Source organism: Mus musculus, chromosome 7 (assembly GCF_000001635.26).
Source record: "Mus musculus strain C57BL/6J chromosome 7, GRCm38.p6 C57BL/6J".
In the NCBI taxonomy this organism is placed as follows: Eukaryota; Metazoa; Chordata; class Mammalia; order Rodentia; family Muridae; genus Mus; species Mus musculus.
In genome coordinates, this window is record NC_000073.6 from 126928168 (window position 1) to 126949661 (window position 21494).

The window sequence follows — 21494 nt, forward strand, 5'->3', positions numbered from 1 at the left end:
CTAATGGTTCTCCTTTTGCTTTGAGATAGGTAAGACTGTATAGGCCAGGATCCCCTGGAGCTCATAATCTCTCTGCCTCAGCCTCCAGGGCTAAAATTAGTTATATGTAATTCAGGTCTCTATCCTTTTCCCTTCAGGGAACTCTTTGCACCCGCCTTCTAACCTGTGAGTCCCCTGGAAACCCTATGGCCTCATTGGAGAACTTTCTTTTTTCTTTTTTTTTTTTTTTTTTTTGTTTTGGTTTTTGGTTTTTTCGAGACAGGGTTCCTCTGTTTAGCCCTGGCTGTCCTGGAACTCACTTTGTAGACCAGGCTGGCCTCGAACTCAGAAATCTGCCTGCCTCTGCCTCCCGAGTGCTGGGATTAGAGGTGTGTGCCACCACGCGCGGTGAACTTTCATTTTGTTGACGGTTCTTCTAACAGTCTGTCAAGTGCACTGAGCTGGGCTAGGAAAACTATACTCAACCTTCAGCCTCTGCGCTTGTTTCTTTTTACGCGAATGAAGCGCTGCTGAAATCGTCACGGGTTGCGGTATTCTCCATCCACATGAACAAGGGGGCAAAGGATCCTTTAGACGTTTTCTCAGAACACCACACCCCCCAACCCGCAGGCTGGACTGCAACGGCGCCACCGACTGCGCACGCCCCGGTTCTTGGCTCCGCCCCCGAGACGCGGCCCTCGGCCTGGCCGCGCCTGCGCAGCTCCGCGCGCCGGCTTCCGGGTGGAGAGAGCGCGCGATGGGGCGGCTGGTGGACGTCGCGGAGTAGCTGTGGAGAGTGGGCGTGTGCGCCGAGCGGCCGGGCGCCGGCGCTGGAGTCGCGGGATCTCAGGGAACCGGACCGGGGCGCAGAGAGGGCCTCCGACTGCCACCCGCGTCCGCTCACTGGCATGTCGGCCGAGGCCTCGGGCCCGGCGCCGGCTGCGGCCGAATGCTTGGAGTCCCCTAGCCCCTCGAGTGTGGAGCCTGGCTCCCCCTCGTACAGTCTGAAGCCCCTCACCCCGAACAGCAAGTATGTGAAGCTGAACGTGGGCGGCTCGCTGCATTACACCACGCTGCGCACCCTCACGGGGCAGGACACCATGCTCAAGGCCATGTTCAGCGGCCGCGTTGAAGTGCTCACAGACGCGGGAGGTATGCGTGCCGCCGGTACACGTGCTGCCCTCCAGCTCCCAGTTCATTCCAGGCTCCCTAGTCCCATCTTATCTTTTCCTAATTCAGAATCTCTCTCTTTCCCCAATCCTTTACTTCCAGCAGTAACATCTGCCAAGCGCTCCATTGCCGATTATCTGCTCTTCTTCCCTTAGTTCAAACAGCCAAGGAACCAGGTCTACTGCAAGCAGTACCCCTCAAACAACCTTTATCACTTACTTCCCACTGCCCAGCCTTTTGTTTGCCTCTCTGCGGTAGAACCGCCCCAGGTAGCCTCGAGAACGGAAAGATTTGGTCTGTCTCTAATACAAGTGCCCAGTGCCCGCACTCTAGGAATCATCCATGAATGCGAAGTGAAGGGCGCAGCTTTTCTTGACAGGTGAACCTTAACCTTCTCGGGAGTGTTGCCTTAAATTTGGGACTCACTTATTGTAGAATAGCTTTAAGGGGAAGGGCTTAACATAGATAAAAGCAAACACTTAGGAGGTGAAGTTCGGCTTTCAAATACCGAAGATGAAAATTCACTTATTTGATTAGTATTGTGATGCGTCAGTTACTGCTAGAGAAAGTTTGGTAAAGGGAAATGATGAATCTTGGGGAGTTAGCCCCACACCCCGCAGGGAGTTGGGGAGGGCATGGAGTAGGAATGACCAGTAAGCAAGAAAATCTCATGTAATCACAGTAATTCTTGGTATTCCAAGTAATGTTACTACTTCATCGTTGTGAACCGGAGGATTGAAGTGGGCATTTTTCATTAAATTAGATGGTTAAAATGAATACAAGGGGTTACATTTATTGATAAGGTAATTTGGTAAGAATCTCCCCCATGGTGAGCTGGGCCTGGTGCCTCCTGCCTATACTGCTAACACTCAGTTTGGGTTACATAATGAGATCCTGACTTTAAAACAACGTTCCCACGGTGAGAGCCTTCTGACTGCCCAGCAGATTTGGGAGGGATCTGTTCCGTGGCAGGTGTGTGTATGATACACTGGAGATGTTTGAAACAGTTTTTGAACATGGCAGAGGTCTGAAACAGGTAAGTATTAGGTTTTCTTGTTGTCGTTCTTGTTGCCTCCCTGTCCCCACAGGGTTTTTTTCATGTCACCTTGGCTGCTGGAACTCACTCTGTAGACCACCAGGCTGGCCGCAAACTCAAGAGATCCACCTGCCTCTGCCTTCCAGATACTGAGATTAAAGGGGTGTGGCGCCAGGCATATATAGGTTTTCCTATGGCGTTGGAATCAGTTTCTAACAATGTATTAGCCCCAGTGCCTCCAGCAAGCCATCCTTCCTTTTGCCTTTTCCCACCCCACCAGGTTGGGTGCTGATTGACCGGAGTGGCCGCCACTTTGGCACAATTCTCAACTACCTGCGGGACGGGTCGGTGCCACTGCCTGAGAGTGCCAGAGAACTCGGGGAGCTGCTAGGTGAAGCCCGATACTACCTGGTCCAGGGCCTGATTGAAGACTGTCAGCTGGCGCTGCAGGTGAGAGCCCCTCCCCCACCCCCCCTTCTGGGTCCCTGTCCTTCTATCCAATAGGTAGCTATTACTACAGAAGAGAGATGTGGCCTAAAGAGCCTGGCTTAGACTTGACATAACCCCTAGGCTTTTGATATTTGGGGGCACAGTCCTCGGCAACATCCCCACTGCTTAAAGCAGGGTCTCAATACTCTCTGGTGTCCAGACTGTCGCCATTAAAAATGCCTGCTCTGGGAAGTGGGTGAAGGGGCTGAAGAGATGGCTTAGGAGTTTTAAAGCACTGGCTGCTCTTCCAGAGGTTCTGAGTTCAATTTCCAACAACCACATAGTAGCTCACAACAATCTATAATTCAATTTGATTTCTTCTTCTGGTGTGTGTGAAGACATAGCGTATGTGTTTACATACATAAAATCATAAATGCCTGATCTGTGCTTGTAGCTGTTCCTGTTCAGTTAGTACTATCACCTGAGTGACATTCCCACACAACCCCAGCCCATTTTCCCCTTTGCTCAAAAGCCTTAAACTCTCTAGGCCAGTAGGGGTCTCAAGTTATATAATTTAAGTTTTTGATTTCTTGTTACATTTATGTGTGTGTGCTACTGCAGTAGAGTTTTCACCATGTACAGTCTGGATACGGAGCACTCACTGGTCATCAAGTTTGGCCACTGAGCCATCTTAGCAGCCTGCTCTCACTTCATCTCAGTTTCAGCTGGAGTGTAATAACCTTGACGATCAGGTTCTGTCCTGGGAGGCAGCACACATGTGCATAAGCACGAGTGCCTGTATGCCAACCCTCGGGGCTTTTTATTTTAGGGTTTTTTTCAACACTGAAACTCTTTCCTCAAAGTGTCATAAAGTGGAGCCATACTCCATCCGCAGGGCTGGGGCTTCCCAGGCCTCCCACCTTGCTGTTGTACTTCTTTGGGTTCTGGGGACCCCATCAGCATCCCCTTTGGATCCAGCCCGGCTCTGCTGTGCTCAGTACCTTTCAGCCAGTCAGTTCCTGTCTCTAGCTTTCTGTTTTCCCGTTCCAAAAGATAAGTAAGAAAAAGAAACACAGTGTAGTAAGCTTTAATCAACTCGTTCAGGGTTACTGTAGTAACACAGTAGTAGATTGTAAGTTGTGGTATATTGAATGCCAGTTGTAAGTTCACTGGAGTCTGAACTGCTTTTCTCTCAGGGAATGCTTGTTGGCTTTAACTGTTTTATTATGTTTATTCACTTAATGTGGGTGTGCGTACAAGAGAGAAGGAACCATAGCATGTACATGAAGGTTAGAGAGTCCCCCCTCCCATTTCTTTACCTCCAACAGTAATCAATAGTTATTGATTATTATTATCTGATACTGATGCCTCTTCCTTCCATCATGTGGATTCTGGGGACTGAATTTAGGCCTACCAAGCCACCTCACTGGCCTGATTACTTACTGGCTCTTGAAATCCGAAAGGGCAGAATTCTTTTGGATAGTATATGTATATATTTCAAATTTTTTACCCATAGCCCATGGGGGGAAAATTAGTTTTATCCTTATATAATTCAAAGCATTGTGTGAAAGAGTGCTGTTAAGAAAATGTCCCTTAATGTACCATTCCTTTGTCTCCTCTATCCCCCTCTCTAATATTTGAGACCCATTAAACTTATTTTATGACCCATTAAAGAGTCATCATGTAGCAGTTTTAAAAATATTGAATATCTTTTTTAACATATATTTTTGGGAGGAATGGCATGTGCCACATGTATATGTGGAGGCCAGAGGACAACTGTGAAGAATAGATTCTCTTCTCCTACCTTGTGGCACCTGGGGAGGGGAGACCAGACTCAGGTTGTCAAGTTTTGCCTCCTTTTCTTTCTGAGCGCTTTGTCTGGCCCTGAGCTAGACCTTGGAAGGAAGGATAGTCCTGCTTAGTTACTTTATGTTACAGTTTTGAGACAGGGTCTAGCCATATAGCCCAGGTTAGCCTTGACCTCAAGCTCTTCCTGTGTCAGCCTCCTGGATGCTGGGATTACAGGTGTGCCTGTCTAGCTCTGCTCTGTTATTGAAGTTGACCTATTGTCCTTGCATACTGCTGAGTCAGGAGGGATTTTGCCATTGCCTAGTTGGTACATTTTGTACCCTTGGTTAACATACAAAGATACAAAGAAACATTAGGGATGCTTTAAAGGCCAGTGATCGGTTTCAGCTCCAGTTTATCTGACTCCCAAGTGTAGTGCTTCCTTCCCACCCCCACCCCCCAGCTTTTTCCTGTCCCCCTCTTGCCCTTGTCCCTGCCCCTGCCCCCACTCCTGCAGCAGCTCCACAGTCCTCAGGGCATGCCAAAGCAACTCCAGTCTAGGCAAATCTTTTCTCTTTAAGTTTTGTGTCCCTTCTTCCCCTTCTTCCCAGTCCCTTGACCATCTCCCCTGACTCTACCCCTGTCTAATCCTAATGTGTTGGTACATATCCTTGGATTATATCTCTTCCCTGGAAGACCTAACGCATTTTTGCATATCCGCTTTTGCTGTGTATTTGTTTCCATCAGCTTACTTAGCTGTGGGTCTTGGTGCTGTTTTTCGCTGGGCACTTCCTGCAGGATCCAGTCACACTGCCTGGGCTGCAGCAGGAGTCCATGCTGTTTTCTCGCCATATTTTACTCATTTATCCTCCTGAGTTTTGAGTTTACTTTCTCCTTCCACCCTTCTGGTCTTATTTGAAATTTTGTTTTGTTTTTTCGAGACAGGGTTTCTCTGTGTAGCCCTGCCTGTCCTGGAACTCACTCTGTAGACCAGGCTGGCCTGGAACTCAAATCCGCCTGCCTCTGCCTCCCGAGTGCTGGGATTAAAGGCGTGCGCCACCACGCCCGGCTCTCCTGAGTTTCTTATGTTGCTGTTCTTGCTTAACAGGAGATCCTTGACGGCTTCAGTTTAGTTCCTAGGAGAATTAGACCATGTTACATAAGAGCATGGATCTCACATCCTCTGAGGCATGAATTAAAAACAATTGGCTTTCCCAGCCAGGTGTGGTGCCACACACCTTGAATCCCAGTACTCCGAAGGCAGAGGCAGCAGGATTGTAAGTTCAAAGCTAGCAAGAGTTACATAGGAGCTGGGCATAGTGGCACACACCTCTAATCTCAGCCCTGGGGAGTAAGAGGTAGGCTGATCTCCAGATTTCAGGACAGCCTGGTCTACAGAGTAAGTTCCAGGATAGCCAGAGCTATACAGAGAATCAATTAATCCCTCCTTCCCTCCGTCCCTCCCTCCCTCCCTCCCTCCCTCCCTTCCTTCCTTAAAGAGTTACATAGGGAAATCCCATGTCAAAAACCAAAATCTTCTATTTTTTTTTTTTCTGGCCTTTGAGGAACAGGTTTAGATATTGTCAGTATTTTCTTTTAAAATGTCACTTGTCTGTGGAAGAGATGTGTGTTTAATATCTTTATTACATTTTATTCATATTTGTATGGGGCATGTGTGTCCTACAGTGAGAATGGTAGGGGTCAAGAGAACAACTTGTAAGTGTCAGTTTTCTCCTTTCAACATGAGTGTCCCCATGACCAGACTCAGGTTGTCAGGCTTGGTGACGGGCATCTTTATATGCTGTGCCATCTTGCTAGCCCAAGATCCTTGATTTTTTTTGGGGGGGGGGGGGAGGTGCGGTTCGAGACAGGGTTTCTCTGTATAGCCTTGGCTGTCCTGGAACTCAGTCTGTAGACCAGGCTGGCCTCGAACTCAGAAATCCACCTGCCTCTGCCTCCCAAGTGCTGGGATTAAAGGCGTGCATCACTACTGCCTGGCTAGATCCTTGAATTTTTAAATTGCAAATAGCCATTTGTGTATAGGTATTATATGTGGGTATGTGCACATATGTGCATATGGAAACCAGAGGTTAACATCAAGTGTCTTCCAGTCATATTTTACATTGCTTTCTGGTTTGTTTGTTTATTTTGAGACAGGGTTTTACTTTATTGTCTTACTTGCCTGGAACTTGTTATGTAGTCCAGACTGGCCTCAAATCCACAGAGATCTGCTCCTGCCCCCGAGTGCTAGGATTAAAGATTATGCTCAGCTTCCACCTTACTTTTTGAGACAGGCTTTCCTCCTCCTCCTCCTCCTCCTCCTCCTCTTCTTCTTCTTCTTCTTTTTTTTTTTTTTTTTTTCCGAGACAGGGTTTCTCTATGTAGCCCTGGCTGTCCTGGAACTCACATTGTAGACCAGGCTGGCCTCGAACTCAGAAATCCACCTGCCTCTGCCTCCCTAGTGCTGGGATTAAAGGTGTGCAGATTCACTGGCATGGGTAGGTTTTCTGGCTCAAGGGACCTACCTGTCTCCACTTCCTCAGCGATGGGATTACGGTGTACATCATGGGCTTTTACATGGATACGAGGAACCTGAACTCAGGTGGCCATGATTGTATGACAAGTACTTTATTATTGACTGAACCGTCTTTCCAGCCCCACCACCTAACATTTTTAGAGCAGTATTATCAGCTATAGAAATTTAGGGAATGAATCACCAAAAAAATAAAGCATCAATTTTTTTTTTCAGGTTTTTGTGTGTGTGTATTTATGTCTGCTCACTAAAATCTGGCCATGTTGTATGTACTATTTTGTATACTTTTTTTTTTGACATTGTATATCTTTCTGTGTCAATAAAATTTTTACTCTAACATCCAGGGCATATGCTCCAGTTTCTCTAGTTCTGCCTGAAATGTGTTGAGCAGTTCACTTCTAGTTGAGTTTCACAGTGTGTCTGGCTATGTTCTACAAGTGTCTTCCAATCTGAAACAGCCTGGTTTTTTGTTTGTTTGTTGTTCTTCTTATAAAGCATAGCTGTTAGAAGACATTCCCTATAAGAAGGGTCTGCTTACCAAACTTGCCTGATTGCTCAGTTCTGATGTCATTTGGTTTAAATCCTGATATATCCCAGATTTGCTGCAAACGAGGCCATAAATGTAAAGGTTTGATGGGTTAGAGTATGTTCTAGAAGGTGTAGTGTATTTCACACTGTATTACATCAAGAGACTCATGCAGCTCCTCTAGGCCTGGTCAAGCATGCAGATTTGGTCCCTGAATTCAGATGATAGATGGAGTCCTCCCTCCTCTGTGTGCCGATTTCCTTGTTGCTAACTATACATTTCTCTGTGTGCTAGGAATTTGGGCATTGAGGAAGCAGCAGTAGCCTGTCAACAACACACCAATTGACAGTTCTTGCCTGAGTCAGTGATTTCATTAGGGATAATTATGGGTTTAATATTTCTTCTGTGTTCCATGAGGTCATTTGTAAAGTCGTGCTTTGCACTACCAACTGAGTCTTGTAGTCAAATAGCACTTTCCCATAGCAGTGTAGATAACCATTGGTGGTGGTGGTAATGGGGTTTACATAGTTTGTTGTTGTTGTTTTTTTTTTTTAACTATTCTATGTTTTTATTAGCTTTATAAATTTACATACAAATCTTTTCATATATGGACTTAAAAAAATGTCCATCTTGCCTGCATTGTGTATATGTAGACTACATGCCTGCCTGGTACATCAGATCCCCTGGAACTGGAGTTATGAATAAGTAAGTGGCCATGTGGGTGCTGGAAACCAAACCTAGCTCCTCTGCAAGTGCAGCGAGTGCTCTTAATCCTGAGCCGTCTTCCGCCCTCAGATGTGGACGTTCTAGTCTCAATGAGACTCACTTCTGTAAATGTAAACTATGAAGGGATTTAACTCTTCTTTTGTTCCTCATAGAGGAAGTTAAAATTTCTATTTATTAAACAATTTTGATTCCTAGTATCCAAAATGGCCACCGGTGATTCTTGCCTCCCACCCTGAACAGGATTAACATGTCCCAATCATATTGTAGAGATACATTGTGTAACTGGAAAGACAGTCTGAAGTAGTTGCCGGCTGACTTTGAACTCCTGATTGTTCTACCTCTACCTCCCCACTGCCAAGATCTCAGCTATGCATTACTACCCTCAGCTCTAATGTGTGACTTTTGAAATTAGGTCATAAAATAAGAATGGCTTCCACCTCGTGGATCCTTCACTCTGATAAGCAAGCCATTGTATGAGGAACCCAAATAGTTCTTGGGAAGTCTCCCTGGTAAGGAACTGGAGCCTTCTGTCAAATGACTCCCAACTATGTGAACAAACTTTATCAGAAGCAGCTCCTCTAGGCCTGGTCAAGCATTCAGTATGCAGATGCACTTCTGGCCAGCATCTTACATTGTTTTCAGTTTTGAGATAAGGTCCCCTTACATATCCCAGTCTAGCCTTGAACTCAGGCTCTTCCTCCTTTCACTTCTTATAGACTGGCATGACATCATGTGCAATTGTGACCAACTGTGGCTGTCATCTAGACTAATTCATGAGAGACTGTGGGCTGGTCTGAAGGTCTGACCCTCAGAAAGTTAAGGCAACAACAAATGACTATTGTGTAGTTTGCTATGTCTATAGTAATTTATCATCAAGAGGTAACACATTGTGCAATGACTTCCAGACAGAACAGAACACACACAACAGAACTCAGAGAGACTATGACAAGTACAGGCCCAAACCAGACGAAAGCCAGGCACTAAGAAGGGGAAATGGATGTAAAGACCCACTCCTAACAAGAGCCTGTTTGCAGTGGATAACTTCTGGGAAGGGAGTTCTCCAGTGGAGTATAGCAACCATTTCAAGGTGTCCAGGAGTGGCTAGCCCAGACATACTCCATACCTTTTAGTTTGGTATTTTGTCTCTTACTGGTTTTCTTTTTCTTATTTTTATGTTTGTTTGTTTGTTTGTTTGTGTTCAGACTGGATCTCATTGCTTGTCCTGGTAGAAGTGAGGGTAAGCTAAAGAAGCAAACAGTGGAACAACAAAGCTAGGGACTATTTGCACAGTCCCAAGCTTTCCAATAATGCATACAATTAACAAATGGCTTCCCTGCAAAGATTAGATACTGAACATTCCTAGGAAAATGTAAGGATAATTCAGAGTGTGATTGTCAAGTCCTTTGTTTAGACCCCAGAAGTCCCCAAAGAGATGCCCAGAGAACCATTCAGTTACATACTAGCCCTTTTGTTTTTTAGGCAGGTTCTTCCTTTGTAAGCATAAGCCTTATCCTTCTATGAACTTGATTACAGGAATGTGCTATATATTCACCCAAATCACAGCTCTTCTAAGAGGCTAAGATTGCACTGATCCGTAGCACACCCTTAATCCCAGCACTCAGAGACCCAGTCTAATAGAAATAAAAGTTTAAGGGCTGGAGAGATGCTCAGCACTGACTGCTCTTCCAGTACCTGAGTCAATTCCCAGCAACCACATGGTGAATCACAACCATCTGTAATGGGATCTGATGCCCTCTTCTGGTGTCTGAAGACAGCTACAGTGTACTCATGTACAGACCATTAATAAAATTTTTTTTCCGAGACAGGGTTTCTCTGTGTAGCCTTGGCTGTCCTGGAACTCACTCTGTAAACCAGGCTGGCCTCGAACTCAGAAATCCGCCTGCCTCTGCCTCCCGAGTGCTGGGATTAAAGGCGTGCGCCACCACACCCGGCCATAAATAAATCTTAAAAAAAAAAAAAAAAGTTAAAAAAGGCAATTTAAGATATGACCTCTCAGTTGCTTGTTTCCAAGCCCAAAGCAGTCAAAAGCTCTTTTCAAAGAGGTTACAGGTGTGGTGTGGGTTTTTTTGTTTTGTTTTGGTTTGGTTTGGTTTGGTTTTTTCTCTCTTACAACATGAACCCTAAGCTTATACAACAATAAGCGTTTAATAGATTAGCAGGAACTTGAAGGAGCAGCCATAGCTGAAGCACAAGAGGGCTTTGGACAGTGAGATTCGTGCATGTGGGAAGCAGGCTGAGGAAGCTGGCAGAACTATGACTGTGTCCTGGCAAAAGAATGATTCTTCTGGGCACTGGAACTCCGTGTGGATCATACCTGATTAGGGGTACGCAACAAAGGTACTCAGTGAGGTACAGGGTTAGGACCAGTTACTTCTACATACCTCCTCTTGTCTTTGCCCTCCCTACCTAAGTAGTGGTTAAGTGGAAAAGACAGCATGCCTGTTGTTCATGGCTCTTCCGCTAAGAAAAAAAAAAGTCCTTTCCTGAGCTGAAGTTGATGAACTGTGCCCAAATGGCCTTATCCCATCCTGAACCTAGTTCAGATTTTCTCTGCTTTGAGCTGCCAGTGTAGTGATGAGACTTGGACAATCTTGGGAGCAATGAATTAATGGAGCCAACCTTGAGAGAGCTCCCAGTGACTTAAGGCAGATGAAGCTAGTCATAAGACAGTGAGCTGTCCATTGTCCGTCTTCTCCTTTGCATTATTTTCTCTGGAGAAACCAGCTGTTGTGTTATAAAGACATTCAAGCAGCCCTACAGAGAGGTCCAGTGGCAAAGGTTAGGTCCCTCATGCAACAACCATGTGAACATAGCAGCCATATGTCTTAGAAAGTGATCCCTAAAAAGCAGTAGTGCTCTCAGATGCCTGTACACCCCTGCTGTGCATGCCTCATGGGAGAGCCTGAGGGCCTGAGCAGCTCACCAAAGAGGAAAAGGAACCGTAAAGACCTTACTTTAAGTGAGGCTGTGGCATTTGGGGCCATTTGTTACACAGCACAGAGAACAGGTGTGTGTCCTGCTTCCTGCGCTTTTCCTCAGCTCTCACCTGCCACACCCACAGGTTTCTGTCGGACTTTATTTTGTCTCTGTGCCAAAACTGCAGTTTCCATTATTTTGCCTTTGTAGTGGATCCTTATGCCTTACAGACTCACCGCTTCAAAACTGGCAGTAACTGCAGACTTCTATGCTTCCATTGATGTTTTGTTTTGTTTTGAGGTAGTTTTATTAAGTAGCCCAAGCTGCTTTCAAACTTGATAACCACTTGCCTCTGCCTCCCAAGTGCTTCCGTTACAGTATACACATTCCTGTCTTTGGTTGTTTTTGTTTTGAGACAATCTCAACGCAGAGTCCTGCATAGCCTTACACTCTGTATAGACCTGCACTGTGGCTCTGCTTCGCGTCTACCTCCTGTCTCCTGATTGGATGAACTTACGTTTCTCCTCTGTACTTTCTATGAGAGTTAGGTCTAGGCCATTCTCACAGACGCAAGTTTAAGCGGCCCTTGCACCTCAGCCTCTAGTAGTTGGGCCTTACAGTTCCATTTAAATTCTATATGTACATATGAACACTCATAAACACATACACACAAAAACCTCTTAGCTGGGCAAGGTGGCACAGGCTTTTAACCCTAGTACTTAGGAATCAGAGGCAGGTAGAGCTCTAAGTTTGAGGCTAACCTGGTCTACAGAGTGAGGTCTAGGACAGCCTGGGATACATGGAGAAACCTATCTGTCTTTTAAAAAAAAAATAAGTCTCAAAACCAATTTCTGGAAATTGTCTTAGACTGTGGCGTTAGAGACAGGCATTCCTCTAACATGTTTCTAAAGGGACATTTCAACATGTGGGACGCTGAGACAGGAGGATTGTTTTTTGTTCTGTTTGTTTTTGAGACAGGTCTCACTGTAGATCAGGCTGGTCTCAAATCCATGACATCCTCCTGCATCCACTTCCCAAGTGCTGGATTAGAGGCGTGTGTCACCGAGACAGCCGAGGCAAAGGACTGTCCACTCAAGTCATTTAGTAAGGCTGTCTCAGTATTTTAAAAGTTAATTTTTTATTTTTAAAAATGGTGCAGAGTAGCTGGGTGGTGGTAGCGCACACCTTTAATCCCAGTACTTGAGAGGCAGAGGCAGGCAGAGTTTGAGGCCAGCCTGATCTACAAAGTGAGTTCCAGGACAGCCAGGACTACATAGCCTCACACTCTATATAGACCTACTCTCTTTCTACTAAGAGAAACCCTGTCTCGAACCCCCCCCCCCCCCAAAAAAAAAAAAACTGGTATAAGTCAGCGGCAGTGTCCTCAGTGTCCTCGCTTGGGATGCCCTCACGGTCCTGGGTCCAACCCCCGGCCCTCCAGAGATAAACAACCTCGCTGTACTCAGTCATTCAGCAAAGTGTGCTTACACTGGTCATCACTGTACAGTCCTCAGGAGGCACATGTCAGAACAGACGCAGGCACAGACTTAAGTGCTGTGAAGAGAAGCAACCAATACTCCGAACCCAAGGAAGCTATGTAACTGCAGGAGTGGAACTGCCTGTGGGTCAGCATGCTGAGCTGCACACAGCTCAATGCAGCACACCCCTAGCAGGCTGACCCATGCAGTGTGTGCCTGCAGAACAGCAGGTTGGTAGGCTAAGGGTGGAGTTATGGGGAGGGCAGACAGCTAGACTCTTGTAGATGGGCCTTTGGGGACCTGCTGCCATGCTTGGACTTTCATGTTAATTTTACACACACACAAACACACAAAAAATAAACCTCTTAGCTGGGCATGCTAAATTATACACTAGCTGTACCACTGCACAAGACAGCCAGAGTGGCGTGGAGTGGTCACATCCTAGTGAGCCTTGGAGACATGGAAGAGTATTTTCAACCCCCAAACAGAGTCACACAGCCTTTATTTAAGTGGTGTGAGTCAACACCAGTTGTACTGCTAATCAACTTCCACTTCCTCTCCAGCAAAAAAGGGAGAAGCTGTCGCCACTATGCCTCATCCCCACAGTGACATCACCCCGGGAAGAGCAGCAGCTCCTGGCCAGCACCTCCAAGGTGAGGCCCTGGAGCCCGTGGGTTGGGCAGTTGTGATGGCTGCTTTTGTTTCCCAGTCTCTTGACTGCATCCTTCTGCCTCCCTACAGCCTGTGGTGAAGCTTCTACACAACCGCAGTAACAACAAGTACTCTTACACCAGGTGAGCGGGGGCGGGGCGGGGCGGGGCGGGGCGAGTGGGGGCGGGGCGGCTCTGTGTGTTTACAGCCACAGAATCCTAGGTTTGGCAGAGCTCTACTATTATATTCCATGGAGGACTGTGGTCATATGGAGAGACTGCAGAATGCCTGCCTGTTGAATGTCCCATCCCATCTGTGCCACCTGTCGTCAGTAAATGAGGTTCAAGCAAAGCCTGTGATAATAGTTAGCATAGGCTAGTCCCTTATTTCCCAACAGGATTGTTCTCAGTGTTGTCTGTTAATTTATCTGTGTTCCCAGTGGTCTGAGGATGTGTTGGTCTCCAACTAGAGATGATATTATGGCACCAGAGGATTACGTAACCTGCCTAATGTTGCCGAGTTAAAATGTGGCAGTGCTGGGGTGCCTGGTGACAGCCTGCACCAGGAGCCTCTGTGCTAGGCAGTAATTTGCCTTGCAAATGTGTCCCCTCAGAGGCCTACACAGTCAGAAGTGCCCTGCTGCACAAGACTGGGAATGTGGGCCCCACTGGGGGGAGCGGAGGGAAGGAAGACAGTCACCTAAAACCGCTTGCCCCTGGTTCTCAGCACTTCAGATGACAACTTACTGAAGAACATCGAGCTGTTTGACAAACTAGCCCTGCGCTTCCATGGGCGGCTGCTCTTCCTCAAGGATGTCCTAGGAGATGAGATTTGCTGCTGGTCTTTCTACGGGCAGGGCCGAAAAATTGCCGAGGTGTGCTGTACCTCCATAGTCTATGCTACGGAGAAGAAGCAGACCAAGGTCAGAGGGGGTTGGGGAGGGTGGGAGGGAGGACTGGGACCCTGGACAGAGGTAGATCAGCAGATCTGGCAAAGGAAAGCTCTTTGGTGGTTATTGTGGGCCAGAGTTCTAGTTCATGGCTATGTAGTTTGGGAAGGTCACCTCATTACCAATGAAATGAGGCTACTAGATTAAAGAAGATTCTGTTTTCCTTTTCTTTGTTTGGGGTGCTGGGGATTAATTGGTCCCCAGGCCTTGTGAAGAACATGATTTACCTGTTAGTGGCTTTTTTAAAAAGCTGTATTTAATTTATGTGTATGAGTGTTTTGCCTGCATGTACATAAATATACCACATATGTGCTGGTATTTGTGAAGGGCAGAAGAGGGCATCAGATCCCTTGGAACTACTTGTAAGCAACCAACCATGTGGATGCTGGGAAATGAACCTGAATAGTCTGCCAGAGCAGGAAGTGCTCTTAACCATTGAGGCAACTGGCCAGCCTCAAAGCAGGATTCTTAGTGTAGGCAGTGGAGAGGGCTCAGTGTTGTCTGCGGTGCCCAGGATAGTATGCAGGGTTAGAGCATGTGTGCGCTTTTCTGTATGGAAAGCCCACGAGCTGGGTTCAGTGTGCGTGAGATCCCAGCACTCAGCAGCCTGAGGAAAGAGGAGCAGGAGTTTAAGAACATCCTGGGCGACATAGTAACATCCTGTATCAAAAACTGTCCCCTAAAAAAAGGCCCATGGTTCACTTTAGAACCTCAGAAGGTCCACTAGCAAGAGCAGGCTTTGATTCTGCAGGATTGCAGAAGCAGCTCAGGACCTCACAGCTAAGCCAGTGCTATACCACAGAGCCACCTCCCCAGCCCTTTGCTGTCTCGTTTTGTTTTGAGACAGTCTTAATATGCTGCACAGGGTGGCCTTGAACTTGCAATCCTTCAACATCCGCTTAGACAGCCAGAATTGTACACCTCTCAGGCACGTGGTGCAGACCTTCAGCTTCAATACTCTGAGGCAGTTCTGGACCTGCCAGGGCAGCATAGTAAAATTCTGTCATTAAAAGGAAAAACTAAAACCTCCAGACCTTCTGAGTTGATGCTGTGAATGTAGTAGCCATCAGTGGACATTTCACAGTATCCAGGGCTGGAGAGATGGCTGAGCGGTTAAGAGCACTGGTTGCTCTTTAAGAGGATGTGGGTTTGATTCCCAGCACACACCTGGAAGTTCACAATTGCAGTCCCAGGGGATCTAACACTCTCTTCTGGCCCCCAGGGGCACTGCATTCGAGTGATACACAGACAAGCATGGAGACAAAACACCCACACATATAAAAATTAATTAGTTAAAATTTAAAACTGTCTCAATACCCAATCTGTGTTAGGCACTGCCCCACTGCAAACCCCAGAGGCAGCCTGTTGACCGTGCAGAGCTTCCTTAGTGGTGTCTGATGAGCAGTCAATCCCTGTCGCCTGTCGCCTAATGAACCCAAGCCGGGCATCGTTTCTCCCTGGACACATTTGCTCATGGAATCTCAATGCAACTGCCCCAGACAAAGTTGTCAACCCCCTTTTTAGCTGCACAAAGTGCTGTTGTCTTGGGTAGAACACTGGCTGCAGAGCAATACTATACCTTTTCCTTTCCAATGTCCCCTAGCCAGTATTAGTCTGATACTTGTCACCTAGTGGAAGGACAAAGAAACACTGGTCAAAGAAATGGAAAGTACCTCATCTTCCCGCAGGGTTTTTCCCCCTGCAATTAGGAAGATCTGAAGAGGTAGCTTAAGAGGAAGGTGTGGTGGTGTACACCTATAATCACTTCTAACGGGAAGCAGTCGAACTCAATCTTACTGGCTGGCCTCTTACAGGAGGATTGCAAATTCAAGGCCATCTTGGGCAATCTAGTGAGACTGTCTTAAAATAATGAATTCAGTAATAAACAATTAAGAGTATGGGTGTAGCTCAACAGTAGAACTGGTCCAGCATGCATGAGACTCTGGGTTCATTGTATCCTTTTCAACACTGCCCAGCAGACTGCCCCTTTTCCTGTGTCTTCCTCTGTTTGTCTTTGTTCTGTCCTGGCACTTGAGATGCGTTCCTGTCCTGCTGCCACCCCTCAGTGTGCTTTCCCTAGCTGTCCACCTCCCTCTCTTGAGTTGGTCAAACACCACATTCCCAGCAAGGCCTTGTCTGAATTCCCTACTGAAAGATGAAACTCTCTTGGGAAAGGCTATTCACATCCCCTTTCCAGCTTTCTTCATAAGATGTCATCATCTGACTTAATATATATCTTAGGAAGAATGAGTCTGTGTTCTCCCCCTAGACTTCCAACATGCTGAGGGCAAGCATTTGTTTATAATACTACGTTCCTGATGCTTGGAACAACCCAGGGATAGTGGCAGTACTCAGGACTTACTAAATGAAAAAGCATTCCAAGAGCCTGGGCAGTGAAGGAAAGAAAACAAGTCTAACTGCCTTTGGGGCCTGGAGGAGCCCACAGAGGAGCCGCTGGGGAAGCGCTGTGGGACTGGGCCAGAGGTAGGAGCTATGGGTTGCTGGCCTTTTGCAGGTGGAATTCCCTGAGGCTCGGATCTTTGAGGAGACACTGAACATCTTAATTTATGAGAATTCCCGTGGCCCAGATCTCGCTCTCCTGGAGGCCACAGGGGGTGCAGCTGGAGGTGGTGGGGCAGGCCGAGGGGACGATGAAGAGAACCGAGAGCACCGTGTCCGGAGGATTCACGTCCGCCGCCATATCACCCACGATGAGCGTCCCCACGGCCAACAGATTGTCTTCAAGGACTGACCTTGGCCTTCCCCCGCTGTCCTCTTGCTTCTGGGACCTAGTCCCTCTGTCTCTTTGCCCCGGCTCTGCTGGCCAAGTCGTGGGTCTTCCCTCTGTCCCCTCGTTGCATGCTGTTTTCAGTGAGCCCTTTCCTTCCAGTCATCACCACTCACTGCTAACCACATGGTACATTCCAGCATTTCCCTCTGGCGGCGCTCTTCAGAAAGCCAGTGACCGCCCCTCCTCTACATCCTTGTTCTGCCATCTTTCTCTTACCATCTGATTCCCTTTCTGTTTTGTTAATACATTGAACACACGTGTAGAAAGGACAGTGCTATCAGCCACACTCCAAGCTGCTTTCCGCCATTGCAACAGAGTACTTTGCCCCTCCTGCCCCACCATCCGCCACCTCCCTAACTTTGTACTAGGCTGGCCTGGACCTGTGCCAGCTCTGCTATCGTGATCTGTTTCATATTATTTATTATTTTAATTTTCTATTAAATTATTGGAATAAAGTTGAGCTGAAGGTCTGCTGCTGACTCTCGGGTGAGGGATGCTGAGACGCTTATGTTAAGAAGATGCTACGGAAAAAAACAAAAACAAAAAACAAAAAAGATGTGCTGGGCAGTGATGGCACATGCCTTTAATCCCAGCACTTGGGAGGCAGAGGCAGGAGGATTTCTGAGTTCGAGGCCAGCCTAGTCTACAGAATGAGCTTCAGGACAGCCAGGGCTATACAGAGAAACCCTGTCTCGGAAAAAAAAAAAAAAAAAAAAAAAAGAGAGAGATGCTTATGCCTGGCTGTTTTGTGGTAGAAACATGAGCCCCTTGTCCCAAGCCCTGGCCTGGGATTGGTAACTGGGAAGGAAAGAATCAGGACTTAGGAGAGGATTGAGAATTTGTATTCAATGCTGGCTGAGGAGGTGGAGAAGAGGTCCTGACCACCACTCAGGCTGTCCGTGAGTGCAGCATCACTCAGCTCAGGTGCCAGAAGCGTCTCTCAAGGGTCTGGAGCGAAGACAAAGTCGAGAGCTTGGCGTTCTGCCCCAGCCACATTAGGATGCCAGAGGTCCACAATGAAGACCACTCGAGGCCCATCTTCAGGGGATCCTAGGGCACACAGGGATGGAGACAGCAGCTGATACCAGAACTCATGTGCTAGGATTCATAGTATAGACTGAGGAAAGCAAAGTCAGCACCAGGCCCTCACCAGTGGTGCATATTTGTTCATTAAGCCACGGTTTCATCCTGTAGCCCGGCCCTTAAACTCACCATCCTCCTGGCTCAGCCTCCTGAGTTTCACCATACCTGGCATTTACAGTGGTAGCTCTGTGTGCCCAAAACGGGTACATTTTATACCAGCTGACAGGCATGATATGATTAAATAAATGCCTAAGGTTTCACAGCAAGAGGATAGGGGTGCAGATAGTCTAGCTTATGGGCCTAGCCCATATGCACAGTCACCCGGTAAAGAAGGCAGATGCCCCACAGGTGATTGGAGGAGCTGTGGCTCGCCCAAGGCTGTGCAGTCCCAAAACAGTGCTGCTGAGAGCAGATTGGCTGGAATCCCTCCAGGTCTTTGGTCCCCTGACCCACCAGAATGTGAGTCCTATTACCATTATGAGCCACTGTGTGCAGGAAGGAGTCGTCCACCAGGAGGCAGTGCCCTTCAGCCCAGCACTGGGGCTCACCACCAACAACCAACTCACAACCAGGAGGGATCTTCAGGCCTGTGAAGAGAGAATGGGAATGGAATCCACCATTCCTGCCTGTGTTCAGGGGGCCTGCCCACTCAATGGGCCTCACAGGCCAGATTCTGTGGAAGTCCTGCTTTGGGAAGCATATCTGTCATTTGGAAGAAATCTCCCCTAAACCATCTCCTCCTGGACTTTCTGTCAATTCAGTTCCAGAATCTACTGTGTACTGGGCACCTCTCCCATGAGGCAAAACTAATGGATCCAGTCTGACCCCAGGACCTTAGTCGAGTGTGCTGAGAAAACAGCCGACTCTGACGTAAGTAAGACATTCCGGAAAGTCGTCCTTAAGACTGGGTAGTGTTCCCAACCTTATGAAGGTTAAAAGTCCAACATGTGCATGGTATCTCCAGGGAGCAGCCAAAAAGCCCTCACCCAGGGACCAGGGGTTGGGATGAGCCCTGAGGCAGAGGGGTGGTCCCTGAGAAGCCCCAAGTCCTGTAAACTGGCAGGGAAACTGTTCTGTAGGAACTCCACGTCATGCCTCTGGGTGTCACATGGCACAGAGGGGTGAAGGCAGGTCTGGTAGGAAAAGTAGTATGCCCCAAATCATAAGATCCACCCAGCTGGCAGTACACAGAGATTTATGCTAAGCTGAAGTCATAATATTTACTTTCCCAATTTTCTTTCAATCTTTAGAACATTAGAAAATCTCAGGGGGCTAGGGAGATGGCTCAGCGGCTAAGAGCACTGCTTGCTTTTCCAGAGGTCCTGAGTTCAATTCCCAGCAACCACACGGTGGCTCACAATTATCTGTAGTGAGATCCGACGCCCTCTTCTGGTGTGTCTGAAAACAGAAAATGCCAGGTTGGTGCTATTGAACACCCCACTAACATTGCTACTTATCAGCGAAGAAGCCTAAATAAAGTAGGCTACCTACTGCTCACACCTTTGATCCCAGAACTCAGGAGGTAGTGGGAGGCAGATCTTAGTGAGTTTGAGGCCAACTGGCCTGTATTTAGATTCCAGGCCAGTACTACATAGTGAGATGTAGATTATCTCACTATACTCCCTAGACTAAATAAAAGAGAAATAAGACCCAGGCTTGCCTCAGACTTGTGATCCTCGCCTCAGTCTCCCAGGTGCTGAGATTACAGGCATGCAAGACCATGCCCTGCTCCAAGCAGTCTCTTTTTACAATTTAAAATTCATTTTCTGGGTATTTCCTCTTCAGGGCAAGTAACACTGACCACTTACATTTCAGTGAGAATTTCTTTTAAGTTAAAAGGGGGGAGGGTGGCTGGTGGTTGGAGACAAAGAGTCAGCGTGGGACACTGTGTAAGCCACCACTGACTGGATAGATGCATAAAAACAGAACTCAGATCTGGTTGGGGAAGATTCTGAGAAAAGAACCAAAGTGCAGAAAGAGGTAGTAAAGTAGGAAAGATGGAAGGTTTGTAGACAGGCTATACTCACCCAGATGGCATCTAACCCGAGCATTGGTGGGTCCACAGCGGCCCTCAAGCCGGGCCCCAGGCAGTAGAACGGAAAAGCCAGCATTGCCGAAGGTATTGGCACTCATGAAGCTCCGTAGCCCCCTCAGTGCCCGATAGGCTCCTGGGCACCGCCGGCAGTTGCTGGGTTGGCATCGGCCTGCTTGGTACAGCAGGAGCTGGTAGCACCCAGGGGCCAGGGGTGGGGACCAGCCCCGAGGCAGAGGAGTAGTTCCTGAGAAGTCCCAGCTCACAGCCCCGAAGTCCCGCAAAATGGCGGGAAAGCTGCTCTGTAGGAGCTCCACGTCATGCCTCTGGGCATCACGTGGTACAAAGGGGGACGAAGGCAGGTCTGGTAGAAAAAGTAAGCCAGGGCGCTGAATGCCCATGACCCCTGCCCCTCCTGTGAGGCCAGAGCCTCCCTGAGCTGCCCGCCTCACCCTACCCATCCCAGCCCAGGAGTAACGCCTGGCATAGGCCCGAAGCCGCCTGCTCACTAGACCTTCTGCCCTGGGTCCTTCTCCAGAATCCCCAAGGCCCCTTGGGCCAGTCTGAGAACATACATCAGGCATACCACTAACACCCCCAGCTCGGCTCCCGGTCCCCAGGGCCTGCATGTCTTGGGAACCCAGTCGGTAGCAATACCAAAGGAACAGAGAAGTGAGGGCTCCGAGGAGCATAGTAAGGGCTGAGGAGCCTAGAGGCAGTGGCCATGGAAACATGATAGGCAAAGAGGCCCTGGCTAAGTGGCAAGCTGCATCTTGCAGACCCCAGCTCCCTGGTACCCCCAGTTCTCCACCTGACCCCTCGATGACTGCTTCCTGATTCCCTCCCTTCCACATCCCCACTCCTGTTCACTCCTCCTACAGGCCCCCCAACAAACCTTCCCCTCACTTCCCTCTTTCTTTCTCCCCTTCCTTTTCTATTTGTCTCCACTCGGAGATCACTCTTGTTCTCTCTTCCTTCTGTGGTTCCTCTCTCCTTTCCCCTTCCCGCAGTCTCCTCTTCCTTTCCTCTCTCCACCCTCAGTCTCCCAGTCTCAGCTGGTTTCTCCTCCCTCCACTCCAGCCCCCCTTTCCTTATCGACCCCTTCTTTTTCTTCTAGCTTCCCCTGACAACAGCGGTTCCTACTCCACCTGGCCCGCAGCCCCACTCTATAGCGGCTCTTTCTCTTTCCTCTCTCCTTGACCTGTCTTCTCCCTCGAAAGGGTCGGGTCTGTCCTCTCCGATTCCCGACCTCCTACACACCCCTTCTTGGGCGCCCACTCACCCTGACGTCACTCCTTCCCGCAACCCTCTCTGTTTAGCTACCCAGGACCCCTCCCAGAGGCAGCCGCAGCCCAGCCCTGCAAGGGGGGTGGGGGGAGACTTCTC

The 21494-nt window shown here is 48.1% G+C and overlaps 3 protein-coding genes across 6 annotated transcripts in view; 1 reads left to right on the forward strand and 2 right to left on the reverse strand.

The window, feature by feature from the left end:
- Positions 1 to 654, reverse strand: part of Tmem219 (transmembrane protein 219) — a 42603-nt gene extending 41949 nt beyond the window's left edge. The window contains exon 1 of the mRNA XM_006508155.4: positions 466 to 654. The gene's annotated coding sequence lies outside the window, so the exon portion shown is untranslated. The remainder of the gene's footprint in view (positions 1 to 465) is intronic.
- Positions 655 to 672: 18 nt separating this feature from the next.
- Kctd13 (potassium channel tetramerisation domain containing 13) lies at positions 673 to 19730 on the forward strand. 2 transcript variants are annotated; one of them, XM_006507735.4, is made up of 7 exons: positions 673 to 1131; positions 2466 to 2635; positions 13166 to 13255; positions 13344 to 13396; positions 13980 to 14175; positions 18838 to 18946; positions 19394 to 19730. In XM_006507735.4, the coding sequence occupies exons 1-6, from the start codon at positions 888 to 890 to the stop codon at positions 18898 to 18900; spliced, it is 816 nt and encodes a 271-aa protein (XP_006507798.2). In that variant the 5' UTR covers positions 673 to 887; the 3' UTR covers positions 18901 to 18946; positions 19394 to 19730. The 2 variants fall into 2 exon arrangements, with proteins under 2 accessions (XP_006507798.2, NP_766335.1); NM_172747.2 differs by lacking the exons at positions 18838 to 18946; positions 19394 to 19730 and adding an exon at positions 16718 to 17442 and having other exon boundaries at positions 712 to 1131.
- Positions 17820 to 21415, reverse strand: Asphd1 (aspartate beta-hydroxylase domain containing 1). Of its 3 annotated transcripts, none has more exons than NM_001039645.2 (4): positions 21391 to 21415; positions 20104 to 20280; positions 18550 to 18663; positions 17820 to 18043 (listed from the first exon to the last, which is right to left on the reverse strand). In NM_001039645.2, the coding sequence occupies exons 2-4, from the start codon at positions 20207 to 20209 to the stop codon at positions 17934 to 17936; spliced, it is 330 nt and encodes a 109-aa protein (NP_001034734.1). In that variant the 5' UTR covers positions 20210 to 20280; positions 21391 to 21415; the 3' UTR covers positions 17820 to 17933. The 3 variants fall into 3 exon arrangements, with proteins under 3 accessions (NP_001034734.1, NP_001348417.1, NP_001334586.1); NM_001361488.1 differs by having other exon boundaries at positions 20104 to 20472; NM_001347657.2 differs by lacking the exon at positions 21391 to 21415 and having other exon boundaries at positions 20104 to 20992.
- Between the last annotated feature and the right edge of the window lie 79 nt (positions 21416 to 21494).

Excerpts from the sequence above, each read along its gene's own strand:
- Kctd13 (NM_172747.2), top strand. The coding sequence starts at position 888 with ATGTCGGCCGAGGCCTCGGGCCCGGCGCCGGCTGCGGCCGAATGCTTG. Across the intron at positions 1,132-2,465 it reads AGTGCTCACAGACGCGGGAG|GTTGGGTGCTGATTGACCGG; the intron begins GTATGCGTGCCG and ends CCACCCCACCAG. Across the intron at positions 2,636-13,165 it reads ACTGTCAGCTGGCGCTGCAG|CAAAAAAGGGAGAAGCTGTC; the intron begins GTGAGAGCCCCT and ends CTTCCTCTCCAG.
- Asphd1 (NM_001347657.2), bottom strand. The coding sequence starts at position 20,962 with ATGTGGAAGGGAGGGAATCAGGAAGCAGTCATCGAGGGGTCAGGTGGA. Across the intron at positions 18,664-20,103 it reads TCGGGTTAGATGCCATCTGG|GCCTGAAGATCCCTCCTGGT; the intron begins GTGAGTATAGCC and ends CTCTCTTCACAG. Across the intron at positions 18,044-18,549 it reads GCACACAGTGGCTCATAATG|GATCCCCTGAAGATGGGCCT; the intron begins GTAATAGGACTC and ends TGTGTGCCCTAG.